The sequence below is a fragment of the Leucopleurus acutus genome, assembly GCF_964270905.1.
Source record: "Leucopleurus acutus genome assembly, chromosome: 1".
Lineage (NCBI taxonomy): Eukaryota > Metazoa > Chordata > Mammalia > Artiodactyla > Delphinidae > Leucopleurus > Leucopleurus acutus.
The window spans coordinates 125,806,715-125,823,990 of record NC_139142.1 but is presented as its reverse complement, the minus strand read 5'-3'; the positions used below and the strand labels follow the sequence as shown (position 1 = coordinate 125,823,990).

At 38.5% G+C, this 17,276-nt stretch overlaps 1 protein-coding gene across 2 annotated transcripts in view; it reads left to right on the top strand.

Annotated features, from left to right (window-relative positions):
• Positions 1-17,276, top strand: part of MNS1 (meiosis specific nuclear structural 1) — a 56,422-nt gene that overhangs the window by 14,817 nt on the left and 24,329 nt on the right. Inside the window, exon 4 of one of the 2 annotated variants that reach the window (XM_082846576.1) lies at positions 15,595-15,697. The exons of the other annotated variant lie outside the window; for it this stretch is intronic. Coding sequence (XP_082702702.1) covers positions 15,595-15,697 — 103 coding nt within the window. The remainder of the gene's footprint in view (positions 1-15,594; positions 15,698-17,276) is intronic. 2 annotated transcript variants of the gene reach the window in all.

The window sequence follows — 17,276 nt, the reverse complement described above, 5'->3', positions numbered from 1 at the left end:
GAAAAAGAAATAAATTGAGTTTTTCTTTAGGACATCTCTTCATATTTATGAATCCACTAAACATTTCCTTCTGTAAGTTAAATGTCCCTTATTCCTTCATTTGTTCCTCAGATAACATGATTTCAAGCTTCTTTACCATCCTGGTTCTCTTCTGTAGATGTAATGTAGATTTTTAGTATTCCTTAACAAAATATTGCCCCCACAATTATGTGTAATACTCTAGGGTACTGTTTATTTTATTTAATTTTTTAAAAAATATTTATTTATTTATTTGGTTGCACCGGGTCTTAGTCGTGGCAGGCAGGCTCCTTAGTTGCAGAGCACTGGCTCCTTAGTTGCAGCATGTTGTCTTCTTAATTGTGGCATGTGGGCTTCTTAGTTGTGGCATGTGAACTCTTAGTTGTGGCATGCATGTGGGATCTAGTTCCCTGACCAAGGACTGAACCCAGGCCCCCTGCATTGGGAGCACGGAGTCTTATCCACTGCACCACCAGGGAAGTCCCTAGGGTACTGTTTAGTACTTCTAATAGTGAAACTATTAACCACATTGTTCTAGAATATGTTTCTTAATGTTGCCTAATATAGAATTACTTTTCAGTGGCAGCCTATCACACTATTGATTAAAACTCAGACTAACTAAATGCCCATTCTGTACTTATGTAGTTGAATATATTAGGAATTTACTTTGATAGTTGTTACATTTTATCTTTAACTGAGCAAGGCTTCTATAGAATATTATATAACCCATGGATGAGCTCCAGAGATTTTGAGCCCATTAAATTATATATGTATGTTTGGCAAATGTACCCATGTGTATTTTTCTGTGTCCACAACTTTTATCACATTCTCTAAGGGATTACTAATTCTTAGAAGAAAAAAAAAGATTTAAAATTGCTGCTAATGTCTTCGTATTGCTCTAGTCTCAAACTATCTTTTTTGATCTTAATTCTGCAATTATTGTTAGCTATCACTCACACTTTTATGTTTTCTGAAGATGAAATAAATGTTTCATATATCTTTGTCTGATTCACTGATAAAAGATTTAAATATAGGACCTTTCTAGCAATTGAAGGCTAGGTGATTCAGATAAAAGCTCCCTCTCAGAGAAGACTGTCTAGAGAAAGTAAAATAATAAGATATGGGAGAGGAAGGAAACCAGAATGGTGAGCCTGGCATTTGTAGCTGCATTTCTCCTGGAAGTTTCTGCAGATGGCAAAAGTATGGCTGAGAGTAAACAAGTGAAGCAGAGCTTGGCCAGTAAGCATATAGTAAGGTGTTCAACATCATTCTACACGCTGTATGCTTAAGAGTTGTGTACTTTGGTGTATGTTTTACTTTAATAATCCAGAATTTAATTAGATTTTATTAGATAGAAACAGATGAAGAGATACTGTGCAGTTTAGTGGAAAATATCCACAATAAGCATAGAGAGACAAAAGGGTAGAAAAATACAAAAGAGAACTTAAAAGAGATAAGGGCTGTGCTGGAAAGTGCTACCACAGGCGTCCCCAACCTCCGGGCTGTGGACCAGTACCGGCCCACTCCCTTTTAGGAACCAGGCCACACAGCGGGAGGTGAGCGGCGGGCAAGTGAGTGAAGCTTCACCTGCCGCTCCCCATCGCTCACATTACCGCCTCAACCATTCCCCCCACCCCTCACCCTCCGTGGAAAAATTGTCTTCCACAAGACCAGCTGGTCCCTGGTGCCAAAAAGGTTGGGGACCGCTGTTCTACCAGATGTATAATTTTCATTCTGGTAGTAGAAATGAAAGTGGGATGCAGAAGCAGTATTCAAAGAGATACAGTCTGAGAATTTCAAAAATAATAAAAGGCATAAAGCCACAAAGACACAGTAAATAATTAAAAATACATCATGCTCATCCTAGTCAAACTTCAGAAATCTAACAATAAAGAAAATCATAAAAATCACAAAAGTAGCCACACAAAAACGACTACTGCCTTCAAAAGAGCAACAGTGAGAAGTATGACTGAACTTTGAGCAGCAACATTAGAAACTAGAAGACTGGATTTAAAGGACTGAAAGAAAATTTAGTAATCTATACATTGTGGAAAGTTTCTTCAAACATAAGGCAAAAGTCATTCTTGAGTATTCTTTCAAATAGAGTATGTTTCCTCTCAGCAGTGTCAAAACTGCTAAGAGTTTTTAATTTTGTGCATAAGCCATGGTAAAATTTTGACTGACATGCAGAAATGGACCATTTTCTGATCAGTGTATTCATCTGGAAATTGGCAGGTCTAAATTGAAGGAAATGTTTGCTGTGGTGCTTGAAATGTATCCAAAGTAATTAAAAATCACCTATATCATGATTAGGCTCTTTAAACTTAAAAGAAATTAATTTTTAAAACCCAGGGTAGGGCTTCCCTGGTGGCACAGTGGTTGAGAGTCCGCCTGCTGATGCAGGGGACACGGGTTCGTGCCCCGGTCCGGGAGGATCCCACATGCCGCAGAGCGGCTGGGCCCATGAGTCATGGCCACTGAGCCTGCGTGTCCAGAGCCTGTGCTCCGCAACGGGAGAGGCCACAGCAGTGAGAGGCCCGTGTACTGCAAAAAAAAAAGAAAAAAAAAAAAAAAACCCAGGGTAAATTTTTAAAACTCAGTGAAATTTATTTTGAAAATAATTGTTCAAGTTCAGAAGTCATGAGACTCTTTTGTATTATTTAGAACACATGATTTTTTTTAATCCAAGAAAATATTTAAAAGACAGTCTAATTTTATTATAGCTTTTAACTGGAGTTCAGAAACTCACTGTCTAGTTTTATTTTATTTATTTTTTATTGGAGTAAAATTGCTTTACAATGTTGTGTTAGTTTCTGCTGTACAATGAAGTGAATCAGCTGTATGTATCCCTATATCCCCTCCCTCTTGGGAATCCCTCCCACACCCCACCACCACCTATCTAGATCGTCACAGAGCACCGAGCTGACCTCCCTGTGCTATACAGCAGCTTCCCACTAGCTCTCTATTTTACACCTGGTAGTGTATTTATGTCAAACCTAGTCTTCCAATTCGTCCCACCCTCCCCTTCCCCCCCATGTCCACATGTCCATTCTCTACGTCTACATCTCTCTTCCTGCCCTACAAATAGGTTCATTTGTGCCGTTTTTCTAGATTCTACATATATGTGTTAATATATGATATTTTTTTTCTCTTTCTGGCTTACTTCACTCTGTATGAGAGATTCTAAGTCCGTCCACATCTCTACAAGTGACCCAGTTTCGTTCATTTTCATAGCTGAGTAATATTCCATTGTATATATGTACCACATCTTCTTTATCCATTCATCTATTGTTGGACATTTAGGTTGTTTCCATGTCCTGGCTATTGTAAATAGTGCTGCAGTGAACATTGGGGTACATGTGTCCTTTTGAATTATGTTTTTCTCAGGGTATATGCCCAGTAGTGGGATTGCTGGGTCGTATGGTAGTTCTATTTTTAGATTTTTATGGAATCTCCGTACTGTTCTCCGTAGTGGCTGTGTCAATTTACATTCCCACCAACAGTGCAAAAGGGTTCCTTTTTCTCCACACCCTCTCCAGCATTTATTGTTTGTAGATTTTTTGATGATGGCCATTCTGACTGGCGTGAGGTGATGCCTCATTGTAGTTTTGATGTGTATTTCTCTAATAATTAGTGATGTTGAGCAGCTTTTCATGTGCCTCTTGGCCATCTGTATGTCTTCTTTGGTGAAATGTCTGTTGAGGTCTTCTGCCCATTTTTTAATTGGGTTGTTTGTTTTTTTGTTACTGAGCTCCATGAGCTGTTCATATATTTTGGAGATTAATCCTTTGTTAGTTGCTTCATTTGCAAATATCTTCTACCATTCTGAGGGTTGTCTTTTCGTCTTGTTTATGGTTTCCTTTGCTGTGCAAAAGCTTTTAAGTTTCATTAGGTCCCATTTGTTTATTTTTATTGCCATTTCTCTAGGAGGTGGGTCAAAAAACATCTTGCAGTGGTTTATGTCAAAGAGTGTTTTCCCCTAAGAGTTTTATAGTGTCCGGTCTTACATTTAGGTCTTTAATCCATTTTGAGTTTGTTTTTGTCTATGGTGTTAGGAAGTGTTCTAATTTCATTGTTTTACATGTAGCTGTCCACTTTTCCCAGCACCACTTATTGAAGAGGCTGTCTTTTCTCCATTGTATGTTCTTGCCTCCTTTGTCATAAATTAGGTGACCATATGTGCATGGGTTTATCTCCAGGCTTTCTATCCTGTACGATTGATCTGTATTTCTGTTTTTGTGCCAATACCATACTGTCTTGATTACTGTAGCTTTGTAGTATAGTTTGAAGTCAGGGAGACTGATTCCTCAGCTCCGTTTTTCTTTCGCAAGATTGCTTTGACTATTCGGGGTCTTTTGTGTTTCCATACGAATTGTAAAATTTTTTATTCTAATTCTGTGAAGAATGCCATTGGTAGTTTGATAGGGATTGCATTGAATCTGTCAATTGTTTTGGGTAGTAGAGTCATTTTCACAATATTGATTCTTCCAATCCAAGAACATGGTATATTTCTCCATCTGTCTGTATCCTCTTTTTGCATCTATGTTCATCAGTGATATTGGTCTGTAATTTTCTTTTTTTGTAGTATCTTTGTCTGGTTTTAGTGTCAGGGTGATGGTGGCTTTGTAGAAAGAATTTAGGAATGATCCTCCTCCTGCAATTTTTTGGAAGAGTTTGAGAAGGATAGGTGTTAGCTCTTCTCTAAATGTTTGATAGAATTTGCCTGTGAAGCCATCTGCTCCTGGACTTTTGTTTGCTGGAAGATTTTTAATTACAGTTTCATTACTTGCGATAGGTCTGTTTATATTTTCTAATTCTTCCAGATTCAGTCTTGGAAAATTGTACCTTTCCAAGAATTTGTCCATTTCTTTGTGGTTGTTCATTTTCTTGGCATATAGTTGTTTGTAGTAGTGTCTTAGAATCCTTTCTATTTCTGTGGTGTCAGTTGTGATTTTTCCTTTTTCATTTCTAATTTTATTGATTTGCATCCTCTCCCTTTTTTTCTTGATTAGTCTGGCTAAAGGTTTATCAATTTTGTTTATCTTCTCAAAGAACCAATTTTTAGTTTTATTGATCTTTGCTATGTTTTCTTTATTTCTGTTTCATTTATTTCTGCTCTGATCTTCATGATTTCTTTCCTTCTGCTGACTTTGGGTTTTCTTTGTTCTTCTTTCTCTAGTTTCTTTAGGTGTAAGTTAGATTGTTTATTTGAGATTTTTCTTGTTTCTTTAGGTGAAATTGAATTGCTATAAACTTCCCTCTTAGAACTGCTTTTGCTGTGTCCCATAGATTTTGGGTTGTGCGTTTTCATTTTCATTTGTTTCTATGTATTTTTTTATTTCTTCTTTGATTTCTTCAGTGATTTCTTGGTTGTTTAGCAGTATACTGTTTAGCCTCCATGTATTTGTGTTTTTTACAGTTTTTTTCCTGTAATTGATTTCCAATCTCATAGCATTGTGGTCAGAAAAGATGCTTGATGTGAGTTCAATTTTCTTACATTTTCCGAGGCTTGATTTGTGACCCAGGATGTGATGTATTCTGGAGAATGTTTCGTGTGCACTTGAGAAGAAAGTGTATTCTGACACTTTTGGGTGGAATGTCCTATAAATATCAATTAAATCTATCCGGTCTGTTGTGTCATGTAAAGCTTGTGTTTCCTTATTTTCCGTTTGGATGATCTGTACGTTGGTTAAGTGGGGTGTAAAGTCCCCTACTATTATTGTGTTACTGTCGATTTCCCCTTTTACAGTTGTTAGCATTTACCTTATGTATTGAGGTGCTCCTATGTTGGGTGCATAAATATTTATAATTGTTGTATCTTCTTTGTGGATTGATCCCTTGATCATTTTGTAGTGTCCTTCCTTGTCTCTTTTAACATTCTTTATTTTAAAGCCTATTTTATCTGATATGAGTGTTGCTGCTCCAGCTTTCTTTTGATTTCCATTTGCATGGAATATCTTTTTCCATCCCTTCTCTTTCAGTCTGTATGTGTCCCTAGGTCTGAAGTGGGTCTGTTGTAGACAGCATATATGGGTCTTGTTCTTGTGTCCATTCAGCCAGCCTGTGTCTTTTATTTGGAGCACTTAATCCATTTACTTTCAAGGTTATTACTGATATGTATGTTCCTATTACCATTTTCTTAATTATTTTCATTTTGTTTTTGTGGGTCCTTTTCTTCTCTTGTGCTTCCCACCTAAAGAAGTTCCTTTAGCATTTGTTGTAAAGCTAGTGTGGTGGTGCTGAATTCTCTTAGCTTTTGCTTGTCTGAAAAGCTTTTGATTTCTCTGTCAAATCTGAATGAGATCCTTGCTGAGTAGAGTAATCTTGGTTGTAGGTTTTTCTCTTTCATCACTTTAAGTATATCCTGCCACTCCCTCTGGCCTGCAGAGTTTCTGCTAAAAAATCAGCTGATAACCTTATGGGGATTCCTTTGTATGTTATTTTTTGCTTTTCCCTTGCTGCTTTTAATATTTTTTCTTTGAATTTAATTTTTGTTAGTTTGATTAATATGTGTCTTGGTATGTTTCTCCTAGGGTTTATCCTGTATGGGACTCTCTGCACTTTCTGGATTTGGGTGACTATTTCCCTTCCCATGTTAGGGAAGTTTTCTGCTATAATCTCTTCAGATATCTTCTCAGACCCTTCCTTTTTCTTTTCTTCTTCTGGTACCCTTATAATTCGAATATTGGTGCATCTAATGTTGTCCCAAAGGTCTCTGTGATTGTCTTCAGTTCTTTTCATTCTTTTTTCTTCTGTTCCTCGGCAGTTATTTCCACCATTCTGTCTTCCAGCTCACTTATTTGTTCTTCTGCCTCAGTTTTATGTTATTGATTCCTTCTAGTGTATTTTTCATTTCAGTTATTATGTTGTTCATCTATGTTTGTTTGTTCTTTAGTTCTTCTAGATCTTCTTTTTTTTTTTTTTTGTATTATGTGGGCCTCTCACTGTTGTGGCCTCTCCCGTTGCGGAGCACAGGCTCCGGACACACAGTCTCAGCGGCCATGGCTCACGGGCCCAGCCACTCCGCGGCATGTGGGATCTTCCCGGACCGAGGCACGAACACATGTTCCCTGCATTGGCAGGCGGACTCTAAACCACTGCGCCACCACGGAAGCCCTCTTCTAGATCTTTGTTAAACATTTCTTGTATTTTCTCAATCTGTGCCTCCATTCTATTTCTGAGATTCTGGATCATCTTTACTGTCATTACTCTGAATTCTTTTTCAGGTAGCTTGCCTATTTCCTCTTCACTTATTTGGTCTTATAGGTTTTTACCTTGCTCCCTCATCTGTGACATTTTTTCGTTGTCTTATTTTATTTTATTTTTTGATGGGTGGGATTGTGTTCCTGTTTTACTGGTTTTTGGCCTGAGGCTTCCAGCATTGTAGTTTGTAGGCTGTTGGGTAGAGCTGAGTCTTGGTGCCGAGGTGAGGACCTCGGGGTGACCTCACTCTGATGAATATTCCCTGGGGTCTGAGGTTTTCTGTTAGTCCAGTGGTTCAGACTCGGAGCTCCCACAACAGGAGCTCTGGCCTAACCCTCTGCTCATGAACCAAGATCCCACAACCCACGTGGGGCGGCAAAAAAAAAAAAAAAAAAAAAAGGAAGAAGAAGAATAAAAGGAGCAGAACAATAACAGAGTAAAAAATAAGATTAGAAAACTAACAGATATGTTAGAAAGAATAAAAAAATAAAAATATAGATGAAACAACAACCAGAAGCTAAAACAGAACTACAATAGTAAAAAAGAGGAGAGGAAAGAAACAAAAAAAAGCCAGAAAAGGCCTTGGCTGTGTGTGGGGGTGGGGCTTAGGCAGGGGTGGGGTTTATGTGGTGGGCAGGGCCTATGCTTAGGACCCACAGGGCCGGAAAAGACCCTGGGTGGCTTAGGCTCAAGGCAGCAGGAGGGGCCCAGGAGTGCCTCTGGCCTTGGAGGTCAGAGCACCAGGTCCAGGACCCCAGCAGGCTCACTGGGCCCTAGTGGGTGGGGGGAATGCAGGGTGCTTTCCCCCGCATCCTCCGATCCTAGAGGTCCCCTCCCTGTTGGCCTCTCTTCTTCTTTCCCCTCACCTCCCTCCTGTGCCCCTAGGAGCCACGTGGCCAGAGGGAGCCCCAGAAGGCAGGGGACCAGACCTGGAAGCCCAACAGGCTTCCCGAGGCTTAGTGGGTGGGGGAAATGCCCTCCGCCCCCCCCCATTCCTCCAATCCCAGAGGGCCCTCCCATCTGCCTCTCCTCCTCTTACCCCCCTTCTCCCTCCATCCTATGCCCCTAAGACCCTCACAACCCGACAGGGCCCGGGAGAATGGAGGACCAGGCCTGGGAGAATGGAGGACCAGGCCCGGGAGCCCAGCAGGCTTCCTGGGCCATAGTAAGCAGGGGAAACACCCTCCATGCCTTCCCTGATCCTCTGATCTTGGAGGGCCCCTCCCTGTCCACCACTCCTCTTCTCTGCTCAGCCCCGCCCCCCATCTCCCTCCTATACCCCTAGGACCAACGTGGCCCGGAGGGGGCCTTGGAAGGCGGAGGACCCGGCTGGGGAGCCCGGCAGGCTTCCTGGGGCCCGATTAGGCAAGGGAAACTCTAGGCGTGCTCCCACTGATATCTGAGCCCCTGAGGGTCCCTCCAGGCATGGGAACCCCTCCCCGCTCCCAGCCACCACTTCTCCTCCCCCCTCACTCACCCCACGTCCTACCCATTGCTCAGGGGGTACTTCTCATCTCCTTGGGCATCTAGGTCCCCCACCAGCATGTGGCAGGCGCCCTAGTTGTGGGGAGACGTGAACTCCATGTCTTCCTACACCGCCATCTTGACTCTGCCCCCACCACTGTCTAGTTTTAGAAATCCTAGTTTAATTGTAGCATTAATAATTATAATTAGTTGTACAATTAGTTATAATTATTTACAGTTATTACAACTAATTGTATAATTATGACCATACAATTTATAATTATTAAATAATAGCAATTTATATTTATTATATAGCTAACACATAGCTTTATGAAAGAAAAAATAAGTACCTTGTTTATAACTTGTATTTAAGTTCAGCAAAAACTATCTCAAAGAAGAGACAGTCTGCCCTTATTAAATGTACAACTAGTTCCTTGCTGATGCCAGTACTATTATATTACATTTCTGACTGATAATCAATATGTTAATTATTAAAATAAATAAGATGGCTTAAAAAAATAACATTTTCAGTCAAACAAAAGAGAGAATTGATCACGATAACCCTGCATTAAAGGAAATACTAGCAGTTGTTCTTCAGGTAGAAGAATAAAAATGATCCCAACATTAATCTCAAAACTTCAGGGAGGAAAATGCGTAGTAAGTCTAGGTGAAATATGAATCTGTAAATCACTTATTGTAATGTCTTTGGGATTTAAAATATATAAATAGTTAAAAATGTAACAAACCATAACAAAAGTGAGGTAGGAAGTACATACATGGAATTAAAGTGGTCAAGAATCTCTCATTGTTTGGTAAAAAATGGACAAATTTTATCAGACTTGAAACAAACATGTAATCTCTGTAATACAAATTTGGAAAAGAATATACAATTAACAAATTAATAGAGGGAAAAATGTGATAATAAAGAATGATGAGGCTGTGCAGAAAAGAGTTGACATAGCACACTTGAGGCTAATTTCCTCAGATAGCCCTGCTTTGCAAGTTTGTTCCTTGGCTGGCATCTGGAAACTTGGATTTCAAGAAGGTTCCCACCACTCTATGATAAGAGTGCCTAATTGTTTGGAAAAACAGTATGGTTCATTCTGAACTCTGTTCCTTCTGGTAGTCGTAATTTTGGTACTTGGTAGGCAGAGGGTACATGCATGACTAGCCCCTAATGAAAATCTTGGGCCCTAAGTCTCTAGCGAGCTTTCCTGGTAGACAATTCTCACATGTTGTCACAACTTATTGCTGGGGGAATTAAGTGTCTCCTGTGTGACTCCACTGGGAGAGGACTTTTGGAAACTTGCAGCTGATTTCCTCTAGACTTTGCCGACATGCTTTTTTCCTTGTCGATTTTGCTCTGTATTTCACTGTGATAAATCATATCCATGAGTATGACTATATACTAAGTCCTGTGAGTCCTCTGAGTGAGTGATGGAACCCAGTGTGGGGGTGGTCTTGGGGACTCCAAACATAGAGACAAAAAGAAGAGAAGAGAGAACACAGAACAGGTAAGACAAATAGAAAGAATATATTAAGATTGTAAATGTAACCCAACTATATTAGTAGTTATAATAAACATGTTTGAACCATTTATGAAAAGAGACCATTTGTTATGCCAGAACAAATACAACAGATTTTTAACACATTTATTTCATACATAGTATGTTCTCTGACCACAGTGGAGTTAAACTAGATATACAGTAACAAAAAGACCCCAAAAAACTAGACAATCTTTGTATGTTTAGATATTTTAAAATGTACTTCTAAATAACCCCAGGCTAAAGGAGCAATCAGAATTGAAATTAGAGTGTATTTTTAACTGAATGATAATGAAAATGCCACATAGTAATGGTTGTAAGATTGGAGTGACATCTGAGAAATGGTGTAGTAGGCAGCTCCAAGTTCCTGTCCTCCCAGTCAAACTAGCAGAAACTGTCAGAATCAACTTTGTAAGAACTCTGAACAACAAAGTTTTATAGCAACCAACTGCATGCTCAAACAAGAAAAAGGCAACTTAGCAATGGAAGCAAAGTCTTTAGTGTTTTTACTTTTCCTTGCTCCATCCCCTCCCAGCTATGAGGCAGTCTTGAGGACAGCAGCCCATAGAGTACCAGGCCCTGGTTCTGGAGGAAGAAGAGCAGATCTTATTTGCAAATTATTGTGTCTGTATATTCTAACCTACCTGGGAGCTACCTGAAGGACTGACACAATGTGCTTATCTGTGTTTCTCCTAATTCAGAACTCAGGCCAGAAAAGCAAATTGTATCTCTGGTAAGATTTAATTTCCATAATATATAAAGGATGCCTACAGTTCAACAACAAAAGACAAACAACCCAATTCAAAAATGGGCCTGGTACTTAAAGATTTCTCCAAAGCAGACAGACAGTGGGCAATAGCACATGAAAAAGTACTCAACATTTGTTATTAGGGAAATGCAAATCAAAACCACAAGCAGATACCATTTCACACCTGGTAGGATAGCTGTAATAAAAACAATGGAAAATAAGTGTTGGTGAAGATGTGGACAAATTGGAAACCTCAGACATTGTTGGTAGGAATGTAAAATGGTGCACTGTGGAAGACAGTTTGGCAGTTCCTCTAAAAGTTAAACAGAATTACCATGTGGTCCAGCAATTCCACCCTTAGGTGTACGCTCAAAAGAATTGAAAAATTGAAAACAGGGACTCAATCAGATAGTTGTACGCCAATGTTCAATGCAACATTATTCACAATAGCCAAGAGGTAGAAGCCACCTAAGTGTCTATCAGCAGATGAGTAGATAAACAAATCGTGGCATATACATACAGTAGAATATTATTCAGGTATAAAAGGGAATGAAGCTCTCATACATGCTGCAATATGGTTGAACCTTGAAAAGCATTATCCTAAGTGAAGTAAGCCAGAAACAAAAGGATAAAGACTGTATAATTCCACTTACATGAAATATCTAGGGACAGATTTGCAGAGACAAAAAGTAAATTAGCAGGGAAGGGAGGAATGGGGAGTTACTGCTTACATGGGTACAGCATTTCTTTTTGGAAAAAAAGTTTGGAAATAGTGTTGATAGTTGCCGAGCATTATGAATGTAATTAACACCACTGAATTGTACACTTAAAAATGACAAATTTTTGTTATATATATTTTACAAGAAAAAAATTCTAGGATTAAAAACCCCCCAGAACTTGTCCCCATAAATAGCTAAAGCTATTCCTTGAGGATAGCTTATAATCTAAAATGACTATTAGAAAAGAAGACTCCATCTGAAATTATTTGAAAACAAAGAGAAAATTCCCATCTGGAGTGATTAAAAAATAATGTAGGATAAAGATAAGGTCAGAAATGAGCAATTTAGAATGTAGACATAAAGTAGAATCAACAAAGCCAAAAATTGTGCCTTTAAAAAGGCCAATGAAATTGATAGTCCCTGGCAGGAATATATAACTGTAAAAGAGAATGTACAAATAACCAATTCTAGGAATAGATAGTGTGATATAACTGTAGATCATACAAATGGGAGATCACTGTAGGTCATAGCAGGATATTGTGAACAATTTTATGCAAATTTGAAAATTTAGGTAAATTACTAAATAGCACATTTACCAAACTGACTAGCAGTAGTAGAAAGGGAAACTGGCTCTGCAGTGCCAGTTTTGTCATAAAATAAGTGTGCATATGTGCATGCATCTGTTTTTGCATTTTTCTATCCCATCCTTCCGCAACTGGGGTTCCATAAGAGAACCAAGTGTCACAGAAAGTTGAGTGATTGTATTTTTAATTTTCTCAAAGACAGTATATAGCTGCTATTATTTTAGATGCAGAGGAACCAAGTTAATTCACTGCACATAATAGATGCTTAAGGGCATTAGGGCTTAAAACTTGTAGTTGAGAAGAGCTGCTCTAGTCTATTCCATTGATCCATTTGTTCATCCTGTGCTAAAACTACACTATCTTAAATATTGTGGCTTTATAATAAGTATTCATATCCTGAAGAAGTCTCCAATTTTGGTCTTCTTAAAGATTGTTTTAGGGCTTCCCTGGTGGCGCAGTGGTTGAGAGTCCGCCTGCCGTTGCAGGGGACACGGGTTCGTGCCCCAGTCTGGGAGGATCCCACATGCCGGCGGAGCGGCTGGACCGGTGAGCCATGGCCGCTGAGCCTGTGCTTCCGGAGCCTCTGCTCAGCAGCGGGAGAGGCCACAACGGTGAGAGGCCCGTGTACCGCAAAAATAAAAAAAAAAAAAAAGATTGTTTTAGCCATTCCTACTTTGCATTTCCATATACATTTTAGAATCACTGCAGGGCATTCAGAAATAGACATTTTAAAAAAATGATACTGTATCAATTAGATATCCATATGGAAGAAAATGAACTTGATTTCTACCTCACACCACACATAAAAATCAATTCCTGGAGGATTATAGTCTAAAAGTTAATGGTGAAATAACAAAGCTTTGAGAGACTAATACGAGAAAATGTATTTATGTCTGTGTAGTGGGCAACATTTCTTAAAACATGACACAAAAGTTACTGACAATGAAGAAAAAGATTGGTGGATTAGAATACTCTTCATCTGAAGAAACCACTGTGAGAGTAACTGCAGACTGGAAGGAGGTATTTGCAATGCATATAACTAACAAGAGACTTGTATCCGGAATATATAAAGAAATTTTGGGCTTCTCTGGTGGTACAGTGGTTGGGAATCCGCCTGCAAATGCAGGGGACATGGGTTTCAGCCCTGGTCCAGAAAGATCCCACATGCCGTGGAGCCACTAAGCCTGTGTGCTACGACTACTGAGCCTGTGCTCTAGAGCCCGCGAGCCACAGCTACTGAGCCTGCGTGCACAACTGCTGAAGTCTGCGTGCACAACTACTGAAGCCTGCATGCCTAGAGCCTGTGCTCCGCAACAAGAGAAGCCACCGCAGTGAGAAGCCTGTGCACTGTAACGAAGAGTAGCCCCCGCTCGATGCAACTAGAGAAAGCTGGCGTGCAGCAACGAAGACCTAACGCAGCCAAAAATAATAAGTAAATAAATAAATTTAAAAAGACTTCTATGCAACAATAAGTAGACAAACCAGTATAAGAATGAAAAAAATTTTTTTAAATATTAAACAAGAACTTCACAGAAGTTATACAAATGAGTCAACATATGAAGAGGTCTCAGTTCCATTAGTAGTTGGGAAACATAAATTAAAACCCCAGTGATAAATTACATCCCCCAAAAGAATGGTTAAAATCTATGAAAAGACGAAAGTGTTGCTGAGGGTGTGGAGTGGTGCAAGTGCTTAGACACTGTTTATGGGAGTGTAAATCTGACAAAGCTTTGGAAAACTGCCATTATCTACTCAATTTGAACACAGCCTACCCTGTGACTCAGAAATTTCACTTCTAGGTGTATATCCAGTGGGTATGGGTGCCCTTGTCCTTCAAATGAAGGTCGTTTATTTGAATGTTGGTTGTTTGCAACTTAATGCACATTTTTTTGTAGAGACAATATTATAAATTGATTGGGTTTGTATATTGGTGCATAATCATTAGTACCCAACTCTAACAAAAATCTTTGTAAATGTATCTCAAACTCTTAGTGGAGTAAAATATGTAGACTAACCTAGAAACTTAATCCTCGTTTCTAACACTTTTTATGTAAGAAGGTAATCTTGTGTCATATACATTTGCACCTACAATGGTAAGGGCAAGAAGGACCCACACCATAATACCAGGAATCTCTCTCTTCCCTTACCCCTTACGATTGTTTCTTTGTAGGTAGGGGGTACTTGTAAGTTGAGTTTATAGGTAGGTGAGTGCCTCTTTGTTCCAGTAAGAATTAACATGTACATCTTGGTGACATCTCAGGGCCCTTCCAACTCAGAATTCTCATATTCTGTCATATTCAGAATTATGACTGGCACAGTAAAATAAAAATTTTTGTATGGCATATTGTTTTCATTAAATTTAGGAGAGTGATAGATTAAAAAGTAATTCAGGGCTTCCCTGGTGGCGCAGTGGTTGAGAATCTGCCTGCTAATGCAGGGGACACGGGTTCGAGCCCTGGTCTGGGAGGATCCCACATGCCGCGGAGCAACTAGGTCCGTGAGCCACAACTACTGAGCCTGCGCGTCTGGAGCCTGTGTTCCGCAACAAGAGAGGCCACCATAGTGAGAGGCCCGTGCGCCACAATGAAGAGTGGCCCCCGCTTGCCACAACTAGAGAAAGCCCTCGCACAGAAACGAAGACCCAACACAGCCAAAAATAAATTAATTAATTAATAAACTCCTACCCCCAACATCTTATTTAAAAAAAAAAAAAGTAATTCAGAGATTATCTGACGCCAATCCCCATTTTTTTTAACAGATAAGTAAACAAGCCCAGAGAAGTGACCTAAACTTGCCCATGTTACTCCTTCTTCATCATCATCAAAAAATAGTTACCATATGTAGTAGAATGTCTACTGTTATACACATTAACTTATTTAATTGCCAAAACTACACCTTTTACAGATAGCAAAACCAAGGTACAAAATTTAAGTAACTTGTGTAGGTTTAAACCTCTCCACTATAGTTATTCTTTTAGCCTAATAGTACTGGTAACTGGACAGAAATTTTAACCTATATTGATATAGCACCTTTTCTGAGCCAGGCACTGGCAGAAAGCTTTTTAGTGATGATTATTGAAAATAAAAGGGTTGTTTTGTCTAGAAAAATTAATTACAATGTCTCTTTTCACATGCATTCTGATTTTTCTTGGGATGAATGGAGAAAGGGGTATTTTTTCAAAATATTTAAAAAATAATATAAATATCTTTTATGCATTTAGAAAAAAATTCATTTAAATTGCAGATACATATTATTTTTAAAATGGTAAGAGATACATGGTCCTCGAATTTAAATTTCTGTCTTTTTTAAAACAGTATTGAGCTCAGAGAATTGGAGAAGAAATTAAAAGCAGCTTACATGAGTAAAGAAAGAGCAGCTCAGATTGCTGAAAAGGATGCCATCAAATATGAGCAAATGGTAATCATGTTTCTGGTCATTATGTTTTCCATATTTTTAGCTTCATTTAGAAAACCAAAAATAGACCAATTTTTGGAAAATTGTTACATTCTATACAGAATTTACACTGTTAGATTTCTCAAATACTTTTATACTTTGCAGATCCTTAAGGTGTAAGAAATTATGGATATTGAGCTTTGTGTAATTTAATACTAGAACCTTTCAGAGACACAAGGAATTAGGTTGATGCTTAGAATGAACAGCTGTATCCAGTAACTCCCAGCATTCTTGATGGTCTCTAACTGATTATTCTCTGACAAACCAATACAGGTTGTTAGCATAATCAGTGTATTTTAGAATGTTACTAAATTTTTAATTTTTAAAATGTTTTAAAAAATAAACTATAAGCAGGAAACTTTTCTGTTTCATAAATATCAATCTTTTCTTCTCATGTTTTCCTCTATTTTTATCCTCTTTTCTTACTCCTGACCTACTGTGCATTACTGGTAATAGTTACTCTTGGGCAAAGGAGTTTCAGACACACGCAGCAGTAGTGTTACACAGTATAATATAAAATAGGGTTTATTAACACTTAAAAGCAGGGTGTACGTCATCACTTGAGCTCTCGTTGTCACTCATAAAGGCTAGACATAGATGAAGAGTTCTGATTGCAATGTTACACAGTCTTTTAAGTTCCCTTCTCTCATTTCTCTATTACTTTGTAGAGCATTTTGATAGCAGAGTTCCCCCTCTCCTAGATCCCTTTCAAAGATGTTATACGGCTATTAAAGAGAAAGAGGTAAAGGGAAATAGTTTGGCTTTTAAAGTTGGCCAGAATATATTATATGTTAAAAGGAAAAAAAGCAAGTTGCAAAAAAATTTGGAGAATAATACATTTCACAGTACATTTTTTAAAACTTGTACGTGTATGTATGTGTATATCAGCATCTGTGTGTGCATGTATATACACACACATATGTGTTCTGTATATCAACACACATGTTCACACACACATAGAATTAGAGGGGTGATATCAAAATACTTGACCAGTGCAGTGTTATAGAGGCTTCAAATAAGAATAGATGCTGGCCATAGTGAAATGTGTGTGTGCATGTGTGTTAGTATAGAAGAAGTCTGGTGGGTTGTACAGCATGCTGTTAACATGATAAACTTTGGTGTGACAGGTGGTAGGAGAGGGTAAGGAGACTTCACTTCATGAGCCATACTCTACCCTTTAAAAAATAAAGTAGAACATAAACAATGTACTATTTGACCAGTAGATTGCAGTTTAATTATTTTGATAATTGAGATTATTCGAGGCAGTTGTAGATATTTATTCTGGCTGTTGAAAGAATTGCTGTTATTTTCTAAATAAAATTGATCCACAAAAATTAAAGTCAAATACTCCTAGGACTTGACTAGGTGTCAGGATATTTAGGTGCTAGTTTTGGCTTTCTCTCTCAGCCTTAATTTTCTTATCTGTGAAATGAGAACATTGTACTTCTATAAGTGTGTGATAATTTGTACATACATGTTTTTGTCTTGTCATATTTTTTCTATAGAGCCTAGTACAACATGTGCTAAGAAAAGAGAAGGAAAG